This window comes from Amblyomma maculatum, chromosome 2 (genome assembly GCF_055883805.1).
Source record: "Amblyomma maculatum isolate TAMU_Amacu chromosome 2, ASM5588380v1, whole genome shotgun sequence".
Classification (NCBI taxonomy): domain Eukaryota; kingdom Metazoa; phylum Arthropoda; class Arachnida; order Ixodida; family Ixodidae; genus Amblyomma; species Amblyomma maculatum.
In genome coordinates this window covers 4,547,959-4,573,863 of record NC_139345.1, presented here as the reverse complement: position 1 = coordinate 4,573,863, position 25,905 = coordinate 4,547,959, and the positions used below count along the sequence as shown (strand labels likewise).

The following is a 25,905-nucleotide window of genomic DNA, read 5'->3' as shown; positions in this document are numbered from 1 at the left end:
TGCCTCAACCTGCCAAAAGCTGAAAGTTAATGTACCGCAACGTAGCACTGTCTCTTCCCTTCTGATGACCCATACCTCGTCCTGAAGCTGCTGCTTCTCTTCTGCAAACCTCTTTAACCGGACATCTGCAAGAAAAACAAAACAAAAATTGTAATGCTGAACTTTGTTTTGAACCATTTTTTTAAATACTTCTAAAAAGGTGTATGCAGCTCTAAGGTCTATGGGGCAATGCAGACAATGCATGCACACGCCACTCAGCAGCACAATGGCTACTATTTGTAAAGGGACATTCCAAGCCCAGGTAAGCAACAAATTTCTCCACATCTGCAAAACCAAAGGAGATAAAAACCAGCGCTTCTGGCAAGAAAGCTCAATCAGCTGGCACCTGCAGCGACAAACATTAGGGAAGCGCTGCCACCAGCGCGACTCTAGATGATGAAGTAGGCATCTTGACCATTTTAAGGTTGGTTTGGTTTGCACAGGGCATTATCGGCGCACCAAAAAGCCGCCAAAAAGAAGAGAAGCCTCTCGAACAGGCTGAACGCAATGATCACCTACGCCGCATATAAGCATATGGCCACGGCTCTCTCTCCTCATGGTCTTGATGAGGTAGTGCATGTGGACAGAGCAAGTGCATTCAAGTGGACACTGGCAGGAGAAGTGTGCAGCTGTGCACGAGCAATGGGAGCCACACTCTTAACCGTAAATGGTGATTCTTCGTCAGGCTTCGACAAAAAATCAGGTTCAGGATTTGGTGAAACCGTGATGAAAAAGCCATGGGCTCAAAAGTTGTGTAGCATGCCACCTTGTGCTGTCTGTACTTATAATGTTTAGTTCCTCCATTCACTGATGTCATCATTCTCCGTCTCTGTGCCAACTAGTACTTGTTATCTGCCAAGCCTCGAGATAGTGAGAGGCAAAGGAAAAGAACTTCGAACCTTCATAACCACCCACCATTTTATTAGACTGAGCACTCCTCCACCTAGTGTTTTACCTTCAGTTCGGTTAACAATTGCTGTTCTGATGTGCTCTGTCTTTGCCTATTTTTTCAAAGCCTGCCTTGGCTCTGATTCGTTGTCCCAAGTGGTGTGGAAATGCATTCTGCATGAGAAACTCCTGCGTGTAGCTGGCATGCAAATTCAACGTCCCGGTCAACACCCTGAAACAAGCTACAAGTGCTCACCAAGCGAGCCATGTCCTGCCTGGTCCAGAAGCTGGGCTGCCTCCTGCGTGACCAGATCTGGGCCATCTCCATTCAGCACCAGCACCAAGCCATTTGCCTGCAACAGCAGTGACCACAGGTCAGCACTTTAGCCTCTGTGCACTGCAGTGCCCTTTTAGGCCACCGGCTTCCCACATACCTCAATAAGCTCGTCTCGTTGTTGGATGCCCTCTTGTAAAAATGTATTTTCCTCTTGCAGCTTTCGCAGATCCCTTTGTAGCTGGTCCAACGCCTGCAACAAGAACCGTGGGCATATGTGCTGCGTATACTGTTATTGAGCAATGGCTGTTCCGCAGCAGTAAGCATGTGTTCCACCAAATGATAAAACCAAAGAGTGCAAAACAAGAAGCAAGCAAACATACTGCATGAGCAATGTAAACACAGCAGGTGAGACTACAACGCAACTATGCAAAACACAAGCCCTGCAAAAAAAGAGCTGCTGAGACGCCCTATGTGGTGCAGGAGAAATAAAAGGACACCAAAAACAACTCCTCCTAATTTCTGTACTGTGTAAATCCACTTCCCTGGCTTTTTGAGACTCCGCTGATGTTCGTTCGGTCACAATTGATTGCCGAGAAAAGATTAAAGCTGAGGCTAAATGTTTCTTTCCTGCCATTTAATACAAAGTCACCCTGTATGTCCATGTTGGAAAGAAAGTTTTGAAGACCCTCCCTACCCAACAACCCACCTACTTACCCCCCCCCCCCCCCACACACACACAAACAAAAAAAAAAAACAGCTGATCTGCACAACTATTCAAATATGCAGTAGGTGCGCTAGCACAAGTAATCGAAGAGCAAGGAAGTAAGCTTGAAGGCGAGTGCCCGTTAAGGAGCAGAAGAGAGCGCGAGCTGTTTAGGGAACACCGTGCGTACACATCAGCTGTCCGAGGCTGCGAGGTGACATACGTGAGGGGGAGAGGGGCCAAAGTTGAGCGTACCCGAGCAACACAGAATTGCTCTGTCCAGACACATGCGCTTGTACAACAGCAGCTCAGTGAGAGCCGCAACTGTGATACACACCACGCTCACAATGACTGCAGCTATGCAGCCACTCCACCTCCTCATTGCAGTGCCTTGTAACGCATATGTCATCACCTCCTATTTTGCGGTTCAAGTAGACGGAAAGAAAAAGGGCTGCTTCGAGTAGACATTGGTGAAACCTGCAACTGAGGCTAGTAGGGCTGCACACTAAAACAAGCATTTATGGTACTGCAGTTAGTTTTCAAAATCAGTGCGTGTCAGCAATATACATATTTCATTTCCGGGTATTTTCTTGATTATGAAAACTGCCTTCACTGTTAAACTAGTGTGTCGATAGACCATGGTAACCAAACTACAGAGTGGAGTTTTTTTCAACAAGGTGCTTCAGTGGCTTACTACCAACACTGCATACCTGTCCAGTGGTTAATTCACGCAGCAGTTACCAGTGGAGAGAGCCTCTCACAATCAGTCATACCACTCACCCTAGACTTCTCCCTGTGATCCTTCTGCACCTGGAGGAACTTCTCGGTCAACTCCTCCATGTCATCCTTCAGGGTGTCCACATGGTAAGCGAGTGCTGTGCGTTCATTGTCCAACTGTGCATTGCTAATCATGGCCTTGCGAAAGTTCTCCTCGACATCCTGCAGTTGGTGCTGCACAAGGACAGAAGGCACAAGGCACCCCAGTTGGGCAACAGCAGAGGACAGCTCAGTTCCCAAAGCTACACAGACAGCCGTTTACTACATGAACACGTAACAGTGATTTTCTAATAAGCTAAACCAAGGTTACCCCTCTCACCACAGTCACTGCACAAAATGAAATTTACACTCACTGACACACAAAATAATAACTCCACGACAGAAAGGAACAGCACAAAGACACGTTGTGGAAAACAGTTTCAACTGCGTTTGGAGTGTGCACCATAGGAATGTAACGTCCCCACATCAAAGAAGTAGCCCACCAGATGGCACAGGTATGTATTTGCCAAAAGGAAGAAGCTGGAAACCTCAACAAGCTTTTCGCCTCCATAGGAAAGCGACCGCCATGGCTGGATTAGATCCCGCATCCTTGGGCATAGCCTCTAAGAGCCCTAACCACCGCAACAGTATGGTGGGGCATGACACGAGGAAAGGATTAAACTGATGTCATGGAACTTCTAAGCACTTCATACAACTTGAACCAAGGATACCTCAATAAGACTTTTTGGACTAGTTGGTTCATTGCAATGCTACATTTCAGGTGCAGGCACTTGTCTCTTTTTGCATGTTTGAAACCAAGCACATTTACAGGTTATGGCTTCCACTCGAGAGACAGCTTAAAATTTTGTTCAAGTTCTGCGGTAACACAACTCCTGAGCAGAAATGCATGCCTCCATCACTCATTCTGGCAGTTAAAAAAGCAAATAGGGAACAATGATAATTTCATGTTTTAAAGCAAAGCTAGGACGCAACAGCAATAAAATTTATCTAAAATATATCTAGACTCGTATAGACCAGTAATCACAAATATGCCTTTTCAGAGGTCTTTTACATGGTGGCCTTTTGAGAAAAACCTTACGAATAGTTTGCCCAAGATGCAGGATCTTTACAGAAGACCTCACCATTAGTGAAAACTGGTACAGGTACTCCTACATGGTCTCGTGCCCTCAGGAGCTATGCAAAGTTGAAAAACTTCCAACATGTAATAGTCACAGATACTACAAGAATTCTGACACAGAATATCAATTCAATGCCATTATTTGTGAATGTTGCAAAAGGTAAAATTCCACACGTAAGTTCAACAGAAATGCTAAAAACATATATTGCAATGTTGCTCCAGGTGCTTTCAAAATTTGAACAAAACTTGCGGGTGAATTGATTTAATCTAAACGCTTATCACAGCCAGTTACGAACAAAATATAAAAGCATTATTTCTTATCAAGAGATGGAGAATGACTCAAGAGCAGCTTTGTGATCTCTGACAATTACAAATTTCTCTGAAGCCTCCAAGTCTTATTATGTTTAGTTCCAAATTTAACAATTAAGTGGAGTTTCCATGCAAATTTAAAATTCGCACCCCAACTGGAGTGATTTCTATAAGTGACTTTGTGTGTGTAATATTATAAGCTTGCAGATACTAATTCTATATTTGCTGAAGCACAAAATTTCAAGCCTGTCTTAGGTCATTTGAGGCAAAAAATGATCCAAGCTGTCATTTACTGTTGCCTGCTTGGCAACTCAATATGTAAATTTTAGGTTTTTTGTGATTACAGGCGTGACGTTGAAGGATGGTTGAAACATGGTTTGGGTTTTGTTTTCCGGGTTTTTGGCATTTTAAGATATGTCTGAGTGGTATTCTGATAAACTGTTCTTACAGTGTAAAAAAAAGGAGAGGAGGGGGGATGTGTGACGTGACTATCAAGAAAAGTTCAGCACATGTTTCAAGCAGGCTGATATGGCACCCTATGCATTGTGAGGAAATAATTTTATTCCAGATGCTCAAACATACTCTAGTCACTGAGCTTGAGACCACCATAGAGGAGGCGAAATAAGTGCTTTTTTACCTTTCATTCTGTCAGAGTGCTACGTGCTGTGTACAGCTAAAACCTTTGAAAGAAAAAAAAAGGTAGAGACAACCTTAGCAGAAGGCTGTTTTTCTCCCTCCTACTCTCCTCCTTGGGCCTACTTCCTTCTACCGCCACTTCTCCCCAATGGAGCGTTCACAGCAAGCTAGGTGTCGCTACTGTTGGTGCAAAAATTTACAAAAACGTGCCTGCAATCAGTGCGTGCGAGAGGCCAATAAGAAATCATATGTTACTGCATCTGTCTTTCCATTTAGGGGTTATACACAGACTGCTTAACTTTGCAAAGATGCTTACTAATGCTTTACATGTGTAAAAACGCTCGACGCTTGAGAGGTGGTTTAAGGCCCATCGGCAAGTGGATGTGATGGCCCTGTACAGCTTCAAGAAGCCGTGGACGTACCCTGAAGTCACGGCCGTCAAGACCGTCAGTCGAGTCTTCGCTGCTCCTCCGGGATCCGGAGAAGGATGAGCCCGAAGTGAACGGGCGACCCTGCAGAGAAAAGGCATGGTGTGCCCCATAAATGCCGACAGCGGAAGCAGGACCAAAGCAGGACCACCACCATGGTCACTCACCTCTCGCGAGACGCGCATAGGGCGCACAGGCTCCGGGCCACTCTCACTATGCCTGTCCAACTGCTCGTCATTCTGGAAAAAAAAAGAAATGTGCAAAGTGGCCTCCAGGGGATTCAGGCCGCGATGATGTGTGGTCAAGGCGCACATACTACCTCGCGGGCCTGCTTCTCGAGCTCCCGGAGACGTATAGCCCTTGCCTCGGCTCGAGCCTGCCTGCGCTGCGCCAGACGAGCTTCCGCCTGCAACACAAATACGCCAACCGGGTCAAACGGCTGTTTCCCAATGGTAAACATGCATAATGCCAATAGGTGACCATGTCAATAATTGCACTGCTCTCACAATGTCCAATTTTCTATGTCTCTCTGAGCAAGTTTTATGCGAAGTTCTTGTTCCGTTTGTGGGGTTTGATGTTCCAAAGTGGTGAGCAGACTTTGAGGAATGCCATACTGGAGAGTTCTCCAGATTTAGACCACTGCGGAGCCCTTAGCGTACACCGACATCATACACACAAGGGTGCCTTTTTCGTTATTGGAAGTTAGCACCAGCATTGACTAATGGCGGTGACTGCCACCATTACAGGCACATTATGCCTGTGACAGTGCTTGTCGTGCAGCTCTGAGCAATTCAGTGAACTGCTCGCAAGTTAGGAGCCAATTTGTTAGTGAAAGCCAGAGCCTAATAGTAGAGTACATTCAAAGCGCGCTGGGAATGAACGCAAATAATGTCACTCAATTAAAGAATCTGCGTTGCAGAACCGTACATGCCCTGACGACGGCGAGAGTTTCAATTACATCTGCCATGTGGTGTGGACCTTCAGAAGCCACGAACCAACGATATGCTCCTAAAGAAATCCATCAAACATGCACCAACTGCGCATACAGGCAGGCTGCTCTTGAATGCGCTTCTATCAATGTCAAACTGTGACGCCATGCTGCCAGAGGCAGCCTTCATGTGATTGGCGTCCATGATAAAAAGACTCGCCCAGACCACAGACAAGAATCTTTGAAAGGCCCTATAAAAATGCTCAATAGTTGTAAAAAAAAAAAGCAGGGGAGAGGGACAGAGCCCCCGCAAAGCAAGTGGCTTAAGCGCTTTCTAAAAATTCCCAACACATGTAGTATACATCCGTGCGCATGAACTAAAGTGCAAGCCATTCCCTGCAAACACTGAAAAGTAAGTTTGTAACCACGTCGTGCATATGCCATGCTGCAAGGAGGCAGCTTTTGGCCACTGGATAGCACTAATAGGCTCACCATGCCTCCATCAAAGCCCTTTAATCATAGGCCATGAAATTTGCACTTTATTTTTGGTCGGCTCCTCTGGTCATTTTATTTTCCTTTTTAAGCCCTCCTCTTCAATTTTTTTTTTTAAGTTTGACGTGCGCACTCTATAATGGCAACAAATACTAGGCACATATACAATAGCGTACTAGAGCTTGGGTATTCTTAGGTACTCTGGCATGCAGCTCGTCTATGTATAATGCGAATGGCTGGCGCAGAGCACCAAACCAACCTACCGCCAAAGTTTACGCTACAAAGCCTCGACCTCCCAATCTGGGGCAAACACATACTCCGTGCCATAAAAATTCAGGTGGCACTTTAGCTCACTAAAGTGCTTCAAGGCGGAAGCCTTCTCAGCCGCGCTGCTTAGGCATTGACTGCGAGACTTTTTCAAATTGACTAAAATTGTGACAAAATACTGCGCCTTTTCTTTGCTGTGAACCAATTTTAAGCGCCGCTGATGCCTGCTGTACTGCGTCTATTTCTATGTGCTCCGTGGTGCGGCGTTAGAGGAAACGCCAAATAAAAGGCTCCGCACGGACGCCTGGATCGAACGTCCGGCAGAGTCAGCTTCGTATATGCCTGAATCTCCTGGTGACGCCATCACCAGTCATGACATCACGATCAGATGTGACTTCATTATCCCTTCCTGTTATTAGACAGGACGTCACATCCGGTGATGACGTCACGGCCGATGACGTCAAATTGTGATGGCTTCATAGTCATCTGTCATTACTCATGACTATTTAGTCATGACTAATGACTAATTAGAAGTAGTTAATGACTAGTTAACCATTAGTGCTGGGTAGTGGTTTAGCCTGATTAGGTAATTAACTAAGGCAACCCAGACTCACTTTGGGTACTACCACACCAACCTCTATTACTATTGGTTAATGGCAATTAACCATGACTTCCACTTTCTGAGTACTAGTTAATGTTTGATTAGTGCTAGTTAAACACACTTTAACTAGTCAGTGATGGTTAGTGATAGTTCGATAACCTCCAAATTCATGGGTTCCTATTTCCTATTAGGTATTTTATTATCAGTCGTAAATTATGAAATTATCTTGAAAATGCCTTAAATCATATTCCAATATCATCCGGTTGCTATTGATCGCTTAACTATTTTTTTTATTAGTCGTAAATTATAATGAAATTATCTTGAAAATGCCTTAAATTATGTTCCGATATCATCCGACTGCTATTGATTAAGTATCGATTCAATGGTGATTGGCATATGCCCATATAAGACATGCACCCGAAACGCGGACCCATTTGCTAACGACAGTATGAGGCATTAAAGGCTTTCTCCTTAATATCCTTAGGCCTTATGGATTCTAGGATACCTCTTCAGCCAGTCACGAGAGCGTGCTAAGCGTGTTCGTCCGCGCCGCGTCGTCTGCTCGCGGCGTATACAGATATGGTTGAATAAGAATATAGATACACACCATCTACGCACTAAACACATAAAAAAAACACTCGGAAGTTTTATAACAGCATTTTGTGTGACCTTACGCAGTTTGTCACATCCGCAAATTTAGTTCACGGTATGGAAACAAAGCCGTAATGATAATTTCGGCCTAGTGACGCCATCTTGATTTTTCGAATTGAAAAAGATCTTTTTAAGAAACCGCCTTTTATCTTCAGGCCTAGAAAGATAAAACTGTTACCAAAAATGAAAATTTATATTTTTCGCTCCAGTATGTTGCTGTAGGTGAGATTAGGCCAGAAAAGATCCCGATGCGCTGTTTATGATTAAAAAACGTACTGAGAAAGCGTGGACGAAATCATTCCGAAGCGCGCCGCTATTATGTCAACGCAATTGTATCGCACGGACGAGCCGTGAACGCTAAAATAAAGAAAGCGTACAGGTGCGGACAGAAGCAAACGGAGCGTCCAGCCCAAGAAAAAAAACTGAGGGTCAGCGCCGCCTAGACGAGCCAACCGAAAGCAGAAAATCGTCATGCATATCTGTACTCCCCCTGCCGGCGCGGCCCTCCCTTTGATGCGTATGCCTTATCACTGTCCCGGCGTCCTGTCGCGATAATGATGATTATGATCGGATAATTGCGCTCTTCAAAGCAAGCGGGCATTTTAGATGCGGGGACCGCTGCCTTCATACAGCACGGTCCGCGGGGCGTCGCTACAGTTCAGCTGCTTCGTTGAGGAAGCGGTAGACGCAATTCCGCTGCAGATGGCCGGCCAGCGTGTTTTGAACTTTTGTTGGCGTCAGGACTCATTTGTATCTACCAGTCCACCTGCAGCTCGAAATACTGGAGCTGCCGCCGCAAACTGGATTCGTTCAATACAATTACTGTTAATGATTGGACATTAATACACTCATGGGGTGGAAGGTCTGCAGAATATTTCCGCAGAATGTGCCCGTATACCAGTAACATTGATATACTCTCAATTGGCAACTACTAACTGCAGCATTAATTATTAGATATATGGCCAATTCCGTGATGACTCCCAAGAAAATTTGGCTAACTGGAGCCTCAAAATTTGATATGGTCCGTACTTCACCAAATGTGGTGTCCAACACGAATTGGCAATGTCAAAATCAGTGGTGCTCTCGTTGTTGAAGAGGCTACCGCAAATATGGTGAAACGGTCCCTTGAATTTATACGTCATCTAAATGATGACAATATTTGTGCAACATAATGTGACTTCATGTGACATTCCTTTAACAGAACGGTGCATGATTTGCCGCTTCCTATCTTCTGGGACCTGAGGTTGCATATCGAAATCTCGTGCAAAGCCTCAATATGTTTGAAATAAAATGAGCGCGGTCTTCAGGACTCCACGTGCTATCGCGGCATATCACAATTTAATCGGAAGAACCCCCAGCCAAATGAGCGCCGACACAGCCTTGTTCCTATAAGGGGACCGGTCGAATGCTTTAACGTGCCAGATTGGAATGACGTTGCTGTTCACAGTTCGTAAATATGCCACACACTTCGACACGCAGGAAGTTCGTGGCTGGCGTGACCAGTTGCCAGAAGTCACATTCTATAGCTTCCGTTTTCTTTCGTTTTATTTGACTGGTCGTCAACATCATCACATGAGACGAATTGCGCGAGCTACCGGTCACACAGACCGCAAGAAAACGGGCCCTGCAGTCGGCCTAATCATCGGCACTTGCCACATCGCACCGGCCATACCTCTGGCTGAGTCATGCAGCCAAATTTCAGAAGCGGTCGGTGGTATGTGAACGGTCGGGTCGCTTCCCGCGAACGTTTCAAATCCGCGGCTTCGTCACCCAACAAGTGATCAAGGTCAAGTAACCAAATGGATACTAAATCAAATTTGGAGAATTGAACCTTATTGGGAAGCGGGCCGCGATTTTCATTCTTGCATCGGTCTCGGCGGCTGTGCATTCACTGACTACACTGTAACAGGTCGCGATCGCACGACCCAGAGTGTCGCAGTGTGTACAGATTTCTGAAAGAAAGATTGCTTTGCGGAGATTATTTCCTTTTCTCACTATTTCGGAAGACACCTTCTCGAATTGCAGAGAATAAAATAGGCGGATCAGGAGCTGCCCGCGGACGGTATGTCAACACTAGAAATTCCGCTCCTTTGTATATTTTACCGACCCGGTCAAAATTCCCGCGTGCGATCTTCGCCTGATGTCCGTGCGAAATTTGGGGGTCATGTAGTCCACATTTGGGAGTATCCCACTTTAACGTTGAGGGCATCACTGACCTTGACATTGTAAAATTAGGTGGGATACCAAAATTGGCGATGTTCCAATCATGATAAATTTTGGGGCTTCAGCTTGCCAAATTCTAGGAGCGGCCGCATAAATTTTGGAGCCATCACTGAGCTGACCATGACTAAGAATTAATATACCATTTATTAGTTGTCGATTAACTACCTATCGATCTTATTGGTATGCGGGCATGCACCTTCTACGGAAATATTCTGTAGACAGGTATTTTCTGTCCCATGGCTGTATTAATGTTGAAACATTAACAGTGACTGTATTGAATGAACCTGAGTCTGCACCGGCACGTCGAATTCGAGAACAAGTGGTCGGCGCCGAGATAGAAATGAATCCCCGCGCCAACAAAGTTCAAAACATAAACAACGCGGGCATCTCCGGCGGAATTTCGTCTACTGCTGCCTAAATGAAGCGGCTTAAATGTAGCGCCGCCCACGTGGGCTTTGCTATCAAGGCAACGGCCCGCGCAACTGAAATGCCCTCTCGTTTCGAAGAGCGCGACCATCCGATCATGATTATCATTATCGCGACGGGGACGCCAGGACAGTGACAGGGCATGCGGGGCAAAGGGAGGTTCGCGCCAGCAAGTAGAGTGCAAATGCGCATCACGACATGGCCTCCGAGATCACATCCGCGCGCGCGCAGAGGTGATCTAGGAGGCCATGATCACGATTTCCTGATTTCGGCCGGCTTGGTTAGGCGGCGTTGACCCTTAAGGCTGGTTCACACTGGCGACTCGCGGAGGTCGCGCGACACGATTAGTCACGGAGGGGGCGATTAGTCACGGAGGGGGCGACCCGAACCAGTCGCCAGCGACCCGTTTGAGGGAGTCGCCATGGAGTCGCTCACTGACCGATTTCTTGCGACGCGACTTGAAGTCGCAAAGCAACTGAGCCAATCCGCAGCGCTTCTGCCTCCTTCCAAGGCGGGAAAATTCAAGAGTGCATGCGCGTGTGTGCATGATCGACTTACTGCGCCCGCAGTTGTTGGGCACACATGTTAAGGAGCACTGCGAGAGTGAAGCGTACTAATTCACGTTTGTACTCGTATCATTGTTCATGTGCTTGATGCTCGGTCATGAGGCGATTTCGTGATCTGCTATTTCGCGAGAACGCTAACAACAGCGCACACACCACCGCCGCTTCCGTCTTCGTCGAACAATAGCGCGTTGGCGGTCGAAACAGTCCTAAACATGGGAATAACCATAAGATCCAGTTTTTCGCTGATAATTTCACATATTCATAACCGAAATGAGTCCGAATTGATCTACCCCGAGCGCGGTAGCAGAAGCCGTAAAGGCGCGAAAGTCGGCTCTTCGTTCAAATCTCGTTCGGAGGCAGGTTTGTCGTGAAGCGAGTCGCATTCCGGTGTGAACACTCCCTGTTGATCGACGATTGTCGCAGGTCGCCCCCTCCGTGACGAATCGAGCCGCGCGACCTCCGCGAGTCGCCAGTGTGAACCAGCCTTTAGTTTTTCGTTACATACACCTCGCAAATATCAGGACACGGTGGTGCTTTACGCGTCCAAACCCTTAGACGCAAATTAGGCTTTTTCGCCCACCCAATCCAGGAGGACAGTGAGATAAGTGGGCCAAGGCAGTGAGGTCACGGGTCAGAGACGAGGAAACTACCCAGTGGCAGAAGGCTATGCAGGGAAAGTCCACGTTATAGCTGTATCGGTCACATAAGACATCCATCACGGTGACTAGGCTGTACGATAACAGTGGCGGCAGTGAGCTCCTCTTCGAGGCGCGCGCGGGTGCACCGTCGATGCTTCGACACAAGCCCGGAAGTGCAAGCTGGCCTTTGCCGGGCGTGTGGGAGGAAGAAGAGGTCACTGAGCACCTGATTTTGCATTGTGCGCGGCTCCAACCGACCCTGCCGACCCATCCAGAGGGCACCACTCTCACGGATGCACTGGATGCACTTGGTCTTGGCTGCGACAATACCCTCGCAAGGGTGCGGACAACCAAGGACAGGCTGCTCCAGTGGTGTCGACTGACAAAACGCTGTGATTGGTGTAGTGATCAGCAGTGATGGGCTAATGCGAATATGTCGCGTACAATACCCTCGCAAGATTGCGGACAAACAAAGACAGGCGACTTGACAAAGCGCTGACGTGATGGTGTGAGCAGTGATTGGCTGATATTGTCGCGCAACTCTCGACAGTGCCTATTGTATATTTTATGTTTTCGTTGCTTTGTGACTGTCCTTTTTCTCTTTCTTTTTTTTTTCGTGTTTTTTCCTTTTTTTTATGTAACCAGCGAGAATATATATGCCGTATCCGCCCGTTACAAATGGCCTCAAATCATCATAATCATCATCATTCTAGGGTGCCTAGTTTTTTCATGGACTGGACGCTCTGTTTACTACTGTCCGTACGTGTACGTAACGACAGCATAAGTTACGGCTCGATTTTCAGGCGCCATTCAACGACAAACTGCGGCTGACAGTTATAGCCCTGGCAAAAGAAAACATTCAGCGTGAACGGACACCATACCTAACGACCATGTTCAGCAGAAATCAACGTGACGCAGTCAGCTGATAAAGTAAGCCTGATCTCAGCAAAGTCACTTACAATACAGACAATGCTAGCCAGCCCTGCTGCACACAGCCACAGCGCTGAAAAGTAACCTAGCACCGTGCATTCAATACACATTCAGACACATTGGAGATGCAACGCATCTTCTGCCAAATGGCAAGCAAACGCGTAGTCTTCGTTCGGCGCAGTTAAAGCGAAAAATAATGTAGGTACTCATGCTGAAGCAGCTTCTTGGGTCGAGCGACAGATGTAAGCGGCGATCCAGACGTCCGGACGAACGCTTCTTCGAGCTAGTGAGCGTCACAGAACTTGGACGGCACACAGTGGTCCGAAACAGCGGGCCTTACAGTGAGCGAAGCACACGGTAGAACCTTCGGTGCGCGCGCAAACTCTCGCGACAGTCGCGTGATGGGGGCGGAAATGCTTCCGGAAGCCAGCCGCTACCCTGCCGCTGCAGGAAGCCCCGGTTGGTTGTTCGGTGCCACGGGGTTCCCGACACGGCGCCAGCAACGCCGGGATGGCCTCAGCCCGTTTGAGGGGCCTTGCGCGAGTTATGAAGGGCGCCGCACGTACGACGCACCTGCACAGAGCTCCGCACGGCAACTGACGCATGCAGCTCCAAACACCAGTTAAACGCGCAAACATCGGCCGCGGTTATTGTTTTCAAGCGCTGCTATAAAGGACGCGCGCGAGACAGCAGGCGGGGATTGCTTAAGCATAGCGCCGTCTCCTTCGCATCTCAAATTAACAGCAATAAACTATACGAGGTTATATACGGGACTACCGTATTTACAAATAAAATGAATAAATATAAACCCAACTTAGCTCACATGAGCCACGGTCAGCACAAACGCAAGCGGCGTTTAGAGTCACTTACCTCCGCGAAAAATTCATGTATGGAGTTCATGGAAGAGCACGACGCGTTTAATGTAAATCCTGACGCCACGCGACCACCAATCCCAGTGGTCGCGTGTACCACAACGTCCAACGAAACGACAAGCACACGCGAACTTTCACCCCAAGCCCAAACTATCAACTGCCCCTTCGTCGATCAATATTCCGGCACAGTCTACTGGTGAACGTCGATACTACTACTACTACTACTACTACTACTACTACTACTACTACTACTACTACTACTAATAATAATAATAATAATAATAATAATAATAATAATAATAATAATAATAATAATAATAATAAAAAAGGCGTTTAACATCATTTGGCTGCGGCATTCGAACATGTACTCTATCACAAATCCCACAAGCTCATGAAGCCGCGGCTGTCCCATTTAGGAACGTGAAGCAGCACTTCAAATTTCCATCCCAGTGAATGATCACCTTAGCTGTAGCGCACTGTAAAAAGGGAGGATAGTACAGAATCGAATTCCGATCATTTAGATTCCAAGCGGACCGAAAATTTTGATTACTGCTCGGAATTCGCCCTGACAGCATTAAACCGCCAGCAAACTCGAATGAACCGGGCGGTGAAACCAGCGAACATTCACTGTACGTCTGCAAAAATTGTGGCGTTTTAAGCATGGCTTGAACCTAGAGATAGGCATGGTTATGCATGGTTTCAATTAGGTTCAAGCTCCGCCTTGAAAGTAGCCCCTACAAAACTGCCTTTTCAATATGCGATTTTTCTTTTCATATTTTTTTCTTTGTTAGGGTTTGGGAAAAGGAAGGCAAAGTATACTTTTGGGTGGACACCTGCACTTAATTAGGTCAATGTCACACCACCTTTTTGAAGGTCAAACGGCCAGACAGTTTGACCTCGACTGATACATGCCCCATGGCGTACATACCCCTAAGAAACTACAAAACAATCTTGGCAACACTCGCCGTCACACCAGTTTAAAGCAAATGGTCCTCCTGAATACACCCACAATGCTATCGTGTTTCGCCTGCTGATCAACGCGAGCCTTCTCCAAGCGACAAAGGCTGCCTGCGCCTGTTTGAAGCCACGAGACAGCACACACCACGGAGGTTTCCAGGAGTCGCTTAACAACTTCAAGTGTGATCTCGCGCTACCTACTACTCGTCTGGGAAGACGGCCAAGAGTTCGAGGTAAACTCCAATTTTCTTTAAAGCAATAGATATTTCTTTTTTGTTTACATAAGCAGCTCCATGCTTCCAAGCGGAAGCGGCCACCGACGCCTTGAACTTCGCGGCTGCAGGAACAGCTACTGAAAACGGCAACTACAGAAACGTGCGAACTGCAATTACAATTGTGCTACGTGAATGACAGCGAGCTGTTTTAGTTTCAGCGTTTTTCATAGGGCGAGGAAGAGCGGAGTATGTATTTGGACTTCAAAGTATCATCCGAAATTGTCTCGGCCTGAACGCGTTTCGTGCGTGCTTAGGACAGCTTGATGGCAGGGAAGGGATGGTGAAAAACGAAACAGGCGCATTTAACTTGGGGAAAAAAAAAAAAAGCAGGCGTGCTTAGATATCAGCTAGCGGAATAAAATTAGGCGTAGTGGTCAGATATTTACGGAGACACGCCAGAAATGCAAAGTAGCAGCACCACAATCACTTCTTTTTTTCTCGAGAACAGGCCTTTTACTGTCGGCAATACGTGCAAAATGGATATGGGAGCAAAATCCATTCGCGAAACTAGCCCAGCCTGATAGTGTCACTATATGCAGCACATACATATAACAAATGACTACATTCGCTAACTTCCGGTGTTACGAAATCTTCCGGCAGTCTTAATTCCTCTACAAAACTCGGCAGAGTGTCATAAAAAGTAGATCGACATCTGCCCTGCAACGTAGATTCTACACAAATCGGAGCCAGGTTTTACTTCGTCAGCCGTTGGCAACATCGGTCGTCGGCAAAACGGTGGCAGCACATATTAACCCCATCTACAGCCCCAGTTCCTGTCATGTCCTGGCCAAACGGCTTATTTCATTGATGTTTGGAAGGGTTTTCGCTCAGTCGGGGACACTGCTTCAGGTCAGTTTCGTATTTTATTAATCCGAACGTAAGCAGTCAAGGCTGTGACAAAAGCAATAAATTATTAGTTGGAGATTACGCTGGCTCATAGGTGACAGCCGCTTCAGAAATTTGCCGCTGCTGAGTGTGGAGACGGAGACTCCCAAGCGCGCCAATGTTGAAGATCTCAAGAAACTCCCTGCAGAAGGCTCGAAAACAGAAACGTATGCACCGTTCACTTCCTACACATTGTAACAATACACAGCCCATTTAAAAGTTAAATTCCTGTGAAATATTTAAACTTAAATTGGCTTGTTTATGTAAACACGTTTTTTTTTTTTTTTTTTTTTATGCGCGAAAAACTAGGTCGCTTAGGTTTCGCCTTGTAGACGCGATAGGACGGCTTAAAGTGTCTACCCTACTTTGAAAGGAAAGTGCATGTACGCCAACGAGGATCTCCATAGGGAACCGGCAAAACATTAACGCTGTCTCATAATGCATTTAAAAATGGAGCTACAAGTGCCCGCCCTATTTCTTCCGACCGTCGTCGAGTTGCATTTTCTGTATCATGAAATGCAAATTTATTGTGTATATTCAGACCAGGAGATGATGCATGCAAAAGTGCGCTGCATTCTGTTAAAAAAAAATATATATTTACAAAGCCTAAATATACATTGTAAATGCGCACACACTATGTAAATATATATTATCTATTATTTGAGCGTATTAAAACTAATGTTGTGTCATTTCAGTAACGAAGCCATTTTCCACAGGCGCAACTTTATCGAAAATATTTAGCTATCCGCATTATGCCAATGCTTAGAGTAATAAATATAATTTACACACACACACACACACACACACACACACACACACACACACACACACACACACACACACACACACACACACACACACACACACGTGCGCGCGCGCACGCACACCGCGTGCTGTGTGTGTGTGTGTGTGTGTGTGTGTGTGTGTGTGTGTGTGTGTGTGTGTGTGTGTGTGTGTGTGTGTGTGTGTGTGTGTGTGTGTGTGTGTGTGTGTGTGTGTGTGTGTGTGTGTGTGTGTGTGTGTGTGTGTGTGTGTGTGTGTGTGTGTGTGTGTGTGTGTGTGTGTGTGTGTGTGTGTGTGTGTGTGTGTGTGTGTGTGTGTGTGTGTGTGTGTGTGTGTGTGTGTGTGTGTGTGTGTGTGTGTGTGTGTGTGTGTGTGTGTGTGTGTGTGTGTGTGTGTGTGTGTGTGTGTGTGTGTGTGTGTGTGTGTGTGTGTGTGTGTGTGTGTGTGTGTGTGTGTGTGTGTGTGTGTGTGTGTGTGTGTGTGTGTGTGTGTGTGTGTGTGTGTGTGTGTGTGTGTGTGTGTGTGTGTGTGTGTGTGTGTGTGTGTGTGTGTGTGTGTGTGTGTGTGTGTGTGTGTGTGTGTGTGTGTGTGTGTGTGTGTGTGTGTGTGTGTGTGTGTGTGTGTGTGTGTGTGTGTGTGTGTGTGTGTGTGTGTGTGTGTGTGTGTGTGTGTGTGTGTGTGTGCGCGCGCGCGCGCGCGCGCGCGCGCGCAGAAATACTGTTTAAGTCGAGCTTCATCTTGCTGGATGAAGCTCGTCTATGAACTATGAGATTATTTGTAGTATATTTAAGGTAAGCATTTGAGAACAGCGTATAAACCAGACCTATCTCTATTTCGTCTGCGCTCACACGCAGCCAATCGTCTGGCGCAATCGAATTATCCAAGAAAATATCTACTCGAGAAATTTATTTTTTATGAATGCGCGTTCTGATTTTTGAGGGAGGATATCGCGTGCCCTGTAATTTCCTAGAGTAGCTCAGTCTAGATGCCAGTCTGTCCGTGTGCTCTGCGGGGAAGTAAATGCTCAGGCGATGTTCGTAAGCAGTCCACAGATCCTTCGAGTAAATATGGCGTGCGTTCTCTGCTTGAAATTCTAAAACATGTAAATTCTTAGACATGACAACAGGAGTAGGGTAAGATTGTGGGAGGTTATAGGGGCCTTCTTAATTCTTTTTAAACCGAGCCCTCATCACCGCTGATCCGGCCCTGGTTGGGATCCTCGTACAACGCCACAACCCAGTTTTAGGTCGCAAAATTTCAAAACCTCTGGGCATTACATGCGGGTTTAAGCAATTACTTGCACCTATACAAGTATAATGAATTACTTGTCCCAAAATGTGATGGGTATAATAAAACCAGCGCAGCGGACAACCGGTAGACAAGTCAGGGAACGTGCATTTTCGGCCGGACTCACCATGGCGGCAAGTGTCAGCACAGCGGAGACGTACTCGTACATTAAGCATACACTTACACTTGACTGCTGCCAATGCGCAGTATGCCCGTAAGGCAGCGCCACCGCGCACCCTCCTCCCCTTCCCCGGTACAGTACCAGCGTTGGGTACACGGGAAACACGACTACACGATCTACACTATAGTGAGCCTCCAATTTAATAAGAAATTTTTTTTTTTTTTTATATCGTTCGGGCGCTCTTAGCATATGTCTTTCACAGTGCTGTGCCAGCTCCATCGATGAGCGTATATTTGCCTCGTGGTCCCCCAACAATGGTCGCCCATTGTCCCGAAGGCGTTGCTCACTGGTGCGAGCGAGCCTAGAATGGATCAACCCGAGCACATGACCCTGCAGTGGTTGGCCGCTGCATACACGGAGGAGTGCACACACACAGCAGTGCAAGATAAGCACTGCTGCAGTTCTGCGTTGTACTACGCTCACACAGTCTCGGCAGGAGATATAGGTGAAGTTTGTCCCGGTGCGGCAGCCGGAGTGGGGAAAGAAAGGGGGAGGCCTTATGCGCGTTTGCAACACTAAAAGAACCTCTGGAGTGATTCCAAATGTTGCTGCTTCCAGGCGAGAGCCCCTTAGTAGAGTCGCGGCTTTGATCTTGGCACCCCCACAGCGCACGGGACGCCTCCGGGCTCTATCGCGTGCGCGGCCTTCCCAGCCGTCCGTCACGCCGCGAGCCTGGCGGTTGACTCAACGCCGGCATCTGCCGGTGACATGTGTGCCCTGCCCGGCGCTGAGAGGTGAGGACGCGCTGCTGCGTGGTAGGAACGCGGACTCCGCCCTTCTCTATCCTCCTCCGAGTGCCAGAACAAACAGCTCTCCGAGACTCGCTTTTTAGTACTGAGCCCAGCGTATGAAGGGCAACACCGACGATCATCAATCCTACTCGGGGCCAATGTCACGCCTGAAGTAATGCGGTGCTTCTACAGTAGGGCTAATTCATATGCAGTTCGTAAACCACGAGGCGGACCTCGCAGGCGAACGCTACGAACGTTCGGCGCGAGCTATCTGGCATTAATGGTTTTCACTACACGAAAAAAACTCAGAAAAAGAACGAGAACTATTGCCCGCAATCTTTTATCGCCACCTCTTCGTTAAAGTTGTCAGCGATATTTATCCTTCAAAAAAGCAGCACAACGCAATAAGTCCTCCAAGCGATGACGAAGCTAGCTATTCGAATACAAGATATCATAAAGCGCTGACATGGGCATCAAAGGCCCTGGTCAGTCGTAACGCACATCATCGCAAGAGCTAATGTTCACCCCGCAACCACTAATTCCAAGTAACCGTTCCATAATTGGCTCAAAGAATCAAATATCGAGACAAACAGAACGTAACCACTCATGACAGTGGCGATCCCAGGGTTAAGTATTAACTTTAACACTTTGCCAGAAATTCGGAGAATGAAAAGGCAGTGTTAAAGGCGCTATCGTGTCTAGCCTTAAGGCGACTTGAGCGTCCTCTTAATTTTTGTTTGTTTCGGTGTGCTGTAGGTAAGCTCTTTGTGATTAACCAATTTTTTTTCGCATTGCTGCATTCAAGAACGTATTGTTCAAGCTGTCGAGTGTGCATATATACTAGCGCTTCGCGTCTATCATGGCCCTCTTGGACCAGCGACACACAGAGGACGACCGGGGAAAAGCCTTTCCCGTCGGTCCGTGTGTTCCGCAGCCATTCGGAACCAGAACATATGACGCAACAAAAAATTAGCAGTCGATCGAGTTGGCTGGGCCGCATCAGACCATCGTATTACTGCCAACGGCTGATTCTAATGCCGCTGACTATACGCTTGCTGCTTCGGAAGTATTTGTCTTGATTTGAAAAATGACCGTTGCGAAATTCCTTGCACAGCCTTTGTCAAAAGTGTACAGCCCAAGGAGTCTGCTTCTGAGCCGCGTAGTGGCGCTTATTTAGCATTAGTGGAGGTCCTTCCCATTGGAGATGGTAGGGCACAAAATCTTACCATCAAGAGATTCAGAACACTGGAAATGCACTATACGCTCAGAAGCAGACTCCCTGGGCTCTACACTTTTGACGAAGACTGTACATACACCGTCAAAGCCCGAAAGGGGACGTTTTCCGCAACCCCGCCCTCTTTAGGACCGCCACTGCATCACGACCGAGAAAAGAAAACGATCAAAGGTATCCAACCCTTCGCCAATAAGCGCAGATCTGAAAAGCAATACGACACCAGTGACGACAAGCCTGCAAGCGCATCACCAAGGAGCACCTACCCAAGAGAAGTTAGAAAACTCTCCAAACAGCGCAAGTGCTGCGATTCACCGCCAATAAATAAAGTAAAGCATGCACCCAACTCATTTAGCTTTTAAAAAACATGATACGCGTACACCTTTTTCGAGAGCAATGGGAAATGGCGATGACAAAACTTTGACCAGAAATGGTGCCTGCGCATTACAAACGGGATCCACCATTCATTCGAATAGATTACGGAAAGCCACCATAAGCAACAAGCGGATCGAAGGCATGCCTTCTTTCTATGTTGTCAAACGGGCGAGTCGGTGACACAGAGCAAACAGTGCAAAACACGAAGACAGAAGCTGAACAACCATAAGACGAGCGCTGTTTATATTATTTTTCTTTTTTTCCACAGATACAGCTATTAGAGAAGTCACTGTAGACCGTGTCTGGGGCGTTAAACTCATCTCGTCGTGCGTGCCTGTCCAGTGGTTGTTCAGCTCCTGTTTTCTTCGTCTTTTGCGCTGTTTGCCTTTCAAAGTGTCTTTTAAGCACAACGCTTTCGCTGGCAACTAGAGTGAATAGAGCCTTAGCTTAGCGCTATCGCTGACCGTCTACCCCTACCGGACGAGCGTCAGTACGCAGGCACAGATCACCCAGGTGACGACAGATGGCGCCACGTTCCCGTTAACTGTAGGCGCAACATGTAGGCTCCCTAGTTAAATGCCGGTGGATTCACGACTCAGGAGCCAACCAGTGCGTGCGCGGTTGACGGCGTGCGGTAGCGGTAGAAAGTAGCGGTGAGCGGTAGCGCTATACTAAATGTCACCAATATTCAACGGACAAACGATGCTGCGGCTACGTTCTTCGCCGCCGTCCTCATTCCCTACGCTCGCGCCACTTCCCAGTTCCATCCACGTGGCTATACTGTATACATGCAGATACTTCTCCGATGACGACACGTTGGTTTCAGTGACCACGCGAACGTCACACGTTCAAACTGGGGCAACGGAAGTGAAATGCACCGATACGACGACAGAAATGCGCACAGCTGAGTGGAAGCTATGCAGGAGGAACATAAGGACAAAGTTTTAAAGGAGTATAGACATCAAATTTTGGTTTCGTTTTCCTTTTGGTTAGTGATGCGGAAGTCATTCCTGCATATGGATCACCCCCTGGTTTTCGCCGACGACCACTAAATAATTCGTACTTTTCTCACCTGTTCCGGTTTAAGCAGCCAAACGATGCCACGCGAGGGATGAAAGAACAGTAATAGAATCGCTTCTAATTCATGTTCTTGGAGCAGGCTGCGTTTAGAGTTGCAGTGAATTAAAACGCTCGATGAACAATTATATAGCTCTTTTCTCATCCCTCACCTCACCTAGACGATTTCGACGTCACAACCATCGCTCGGCTGAATGAAACAAACAGGTAAGAAAAATCAACTGCATATTACTTCGCGGTCGTAGGGAAATATGTGGTGATCCGCGTAATGTCTTAAGCCATAGTACAATGAATAAAACACGAGTCTAAAGAAATTGTCTATATCCCTTTAAAGCCTGTGGAAGTGACATTTACTGCTCAATAATCTCATGAAGGTGCTACCACTACCAGAGTACACCCACAGGAATGGTGTGTTCATCTTAGCAGGGCGGCTGCCAGACTGCTTTGTCAGGCCGGATCTTGGGCCGAAGAAGTACAGTCGTGAGCAGAAGTGGTGTACAACGATCAGCCAGTGACAAAGCTCCAGAAAATTGCGTGCCAACTTTATCTAGCAACAGATATATGTAAGATCGAGGCAATAGTGGCAGTGCCCCATTTCATTCACATGCATGTATCACTGTCGCTGCCCCTTAAGCTGTCGCTAGATGGCATTTCAATGTTCTTTTCCCTAGCTATGTCACTAGCTGACTGGCTGAATGTTGCATACCACTTTTGCTCACGACTGTACAATACCCTTTATCCTGATAAGGGCACCACCAACCTACATTTGGATGTCAGCGATTTTGGAACCTTATTGTGTCGTTGGAATTCCTAAAGATGGCAAAGATGAAGAGCACATCAATGAAGCGTTGAAAGCGATCGACGAGGAGCATGTGATCCCTTTACACGAAAAAGGGTCCGGCAGAAAGGGGTGAAACTTGACGCTCTGCGGTACATCTACGATGTTCGGGTTGGTCCCACATTAAAGGCGTTCACAGCAAACTTGAAGGCTCTAAAACGAATGCTGCGCGTGCTCACTAGGCGCCGATATGCTCGCCTCCCTACATCCAGCGTTCGGGACTTTTCGCCGGTCCGGCCGTCAAGTTAAATGCATGCAGTGTGCGTTGAAATCGACAAACCACAAGTGCGCCGACTACTCGAACGTCTCGCCGCATGGCGGCCTAAGGAACGCCGAACCCGTTCTTGACTCGAGAGCAGAGAACAGAAAAACCGGCACGGAAAGAGCTGGCACGAGCAGATAGCACCGTGTCACAACCACGTCGATGAGGAAACGCTGTCTGGCGGCCCACCACTGCGTGGAACAAACGCTGAGTCGCGGATGGTGCGTGGCGGCGGGACAAACCGAAGAACGGCTTCCCACCGACCGACCAGGGGTATTTTAGAACTTCGCCCAGCGTCTACTTTTCTTTTCGCCGGCGCAGTTCAAACGAGCGCTGTAGCAGGCAAAGGGTGAGTAAAACAGAAGCACCCGCCAAAATATATAAAGGCACGAGCGAGAACAGCGTTTCAAAACCGCCGTTCCCGATGACTCAACGAAGAGCAACATCGGACAAGTGAAAACATCCGAACCGAGACGGCCCAACGAAGCAGCGGTCGGAGTATATTTATTCTCTTTTTCCTCCTCGCATCACGCCACGAGTAAAGCGTCCATAGGCGGCGAGGGAGCAACCGATCAGAGGTTTTGGGAAAGCACCGATGCCTATCGGGACAGTGTGCTGTACGTCCCAAAGCCGCTTCGACGTCGACAGCCAAGATGGCCCGCGCGCCATGCCGCAAGCATAAATCTTCGCGCGCAAAGGTAAAGAGCTCGCCGGCACGCCGTAAATATCTCTTGCACAAACGACAACTTGATCCAAGGAGTGGTAGCCTGAAGAGACGTGCATTCCCGGACGATGCATGGGCGTCCAGAAAATGCAGTTGTTTTTTCTTTTTTTCTAGAACTCTGACGAATTTTAAAAACAACCTCTTCAAATAACGTTTGCGAACAGTCCCACTGCTGATGGTTTCACGTTCACAAAGCCTCATGGGCGCAAACGGCTCACGTGAAGCGTGCGTGTGTGCGTCAGACCACGAGTACAGTCCAGCCATATTGCGGAGTTGTTTTGGTGAACAAACTCTTGCAGCACCTAACCTAACTGAAGCCGCGAAGAATATTGTACGTGTATGCCGCTGGTGCGTTCAGCATGAACGTAACCCCAATCTCTTCCTACGGACCGCGTGAGAAAAATTTATAAGCCCAAGCGTACTGTGTAATAATTGGCCGCGAACTGTAGTGCAAGTCACGAAAGAGGGCACGGTTTGATGGAGGAGCTAGCCGTGTTTGCCAGTAAGAATATGGAACTTTAAACAGTTCGGTAAGCACGCCTAAAAGTACCGATGATGTGGATCGGACAACGCGGACAGGCCATGGAAGTTATGCGGGGCTATCGATGACGTCGCCACGGATACTGAAGAATCAGCAGCATACCCCTATGATGCTATCTTGAAATCCGAGCTGAATATACGACCCACACCAGTTTCTTTTTTTTTTTTCAAACATAACCTTAATACACCGGTTATTGGCGAGGCGTAACGGGATATCCGGCTAAATCAAGAGCCCTCTCCATTCTGCCTTCGCGCCCCGCTTCTGACACACCGCGAAGGCAGCACCACAGGCGTTTGTGTTGCCCGCCGCACAAGGTCCCGAAGAGCAACATTGAAGAAGAGGCACAAGCCGCTGACGAAACGCGCACCACGAAGCATGCGATGGCCACCAGCGCATTCACTACATGGATGCTGGTGCGTTCACGTGTCGCCCACCGAGCAGCTGATGGCATGCGGACGGTGGACTGTGTCGGCTGTCACTACCGCACAGCTACGGACCAGCCACTGGAAACGATCGGAGTGAAAAACAACAAGGTAGCTGGCAAAGCCATTTTCACGCTCTTGCGGCGGCTGTCACCGGAAAGGCTGCTGTCTGCAAGACAGGCAGACAGGACAGCGTCCACCGCCGCGGTCTGGCGGCGTGCATCCGTCCGGTAGGCGCTTCAAAAGGAGGGACAACCAGGCAGGGAGGCAGCAGCATGCCTGCGCAGCGTACACACACTCACGCGGTAGTTGCGGATGTAGAACTTGCGCGGCGGCTCGTCCAGCGCAGCGAGCAGGCCGGCCTGGTGTACCATGCCGGATGCCAGCCCTATCTTGGGACGCGGAAGGAGCCCCTCTGCGACGACGCGCAGACGACAGCGGGTTCAGACCGCGCCGCGAGGGCGCACTGGCGTCGCCATCAGGCCACCCCCTCCTGCCACCCCCTCCGGCAGAAGCACTTCGCTCTGAGGAACCCGCTTGCGGTGGCGAGCTCCGTGTCGAAACGGGCCGCGGCTAGCTCCAGACGCGCGTTGGCGAAAGGATGAGTGGGGGAGCGATGAATCCGGAAAAGGAAGAACGCGCGCGCAACACAACGTGGTCGCTAACCTCGCTGCCACGCGGTCGGCCGCCTCGGGGAGCAGAAGGCCAGAATAGATCCTTTGGCGATGCGGCCTGCTAGGTTATCTTCACGCACCAGCACTTGGCTAGCACGCTGCTGCGTACATGCGAGGCTGTACCCGCGCCTACCGCTAGGCACTTATCCAGCCTAGATTTAATCAGAGTGGTGTTAAGACACGGCGCGAAAAAGTCCGAGCCTTATTTAAGGAACAGGGCGCCCTTGTAGCCGGCTGCGCATAAGAAGCTACATAAGGAGCTCTTGCGTGCTGCGAAACTAAAGGACGACGCTTGAGCATGGGAAAAATACTATATAGCGGATCGCGCATACCTAACTGCAGTCCACAATGCTTCATGCATTGTGCATTCATTGTGCTTCATGCATTTTTTCATGCCCATCGTCCAAAACTTGTGATTGATAATCCTAGAAAATTCTGGCAGATAATAAACGATCAGCACCCAAAACATAGCATCATTCGTAATTTGGAGAGCGTGCTCAAATTTTTTAACAACGCCTTTCCCTCTGTATTCACTAGTGAAACCCAGCCGGGGTGGCGCAGTGGTTAGGGCGCTCGACCTCTGTGCCCAAGGATGCGGGATCGAATCACGGCCTCGGCGGCCGCTTTTCGATGGAGGCGAAAAGCTAGGCACCCGTGTGCTGTACGATGTCAGCGCACGTTAAAGAACCCCAGGTAGTCGCAATTTCCGGAGTCCTCCACTACGGCGTCTCTCATAGCCTGAGTCGCTTTGGGACGTTAAACCCCAAAACCAAACCAAACCAAACCGAAACCCACCCGCCGACTACTGCTGCGTTTGTCACTAATACACAGTCTCTTATGACCGCTGTCACCTTGTCGGAAGCCGGCATTTCGCCGCTCCTGTAAAGATTGAAA

At 48.1% G+C, this 25,905-nt stretch overlaps 1 protein-coding gene across 7 annotated transcripts in view; it reads right to left on the bottom strand.

Moving 5' to 3' along the window:
- The window catches only part of LOC146197878 (leucine-rich repeat flightless-interacting protein 2), an 80,640-nt gene that overhangs the window by 20,350 nt on the left and 34,385 nt on the right, over positions 1-25,905 (bottom strand). For 2 of the 7 annotated variants that reach the window (XM_084593151.1, XM_084593156.1), the window contains exons 3-9: positions 5,491-5,580; positions 5,342-5,413; positions 5,169-5,258; positions 2,688-2,858; positions 1,362-1,454; positions 1,184-1,280; positions 76-125 (exon numbers count right to left, since the gene is read on the bottom strand). In XM_084593151.1, coding sequence (XP_084449277.1) covers positions 76-125; positions 1,184-1,280; positions 1,362-1,454; positions 2,688-2,858; positions 5,169-5,258; positions 5,342-5,413; positions 5,491-5,580 — 663 coding nt within the window. Of the gene's footprint in view, positions 1-75; positions 126-1,183; positions 1,281-1,361; positions 1,455-2,687; positions 2,859-5,168; positions 5,259-5,341; positions 5,414-5,490; positions 5,581-13,102; positions 13,307-24,639; positions 24,787-25,905 lie in introns of those variants that run through there. The other 5 variants (XM_084593152.1, XM_084593157.1, XM_084593154.1 and 2 more) reach the window with 4 other exon arrangements.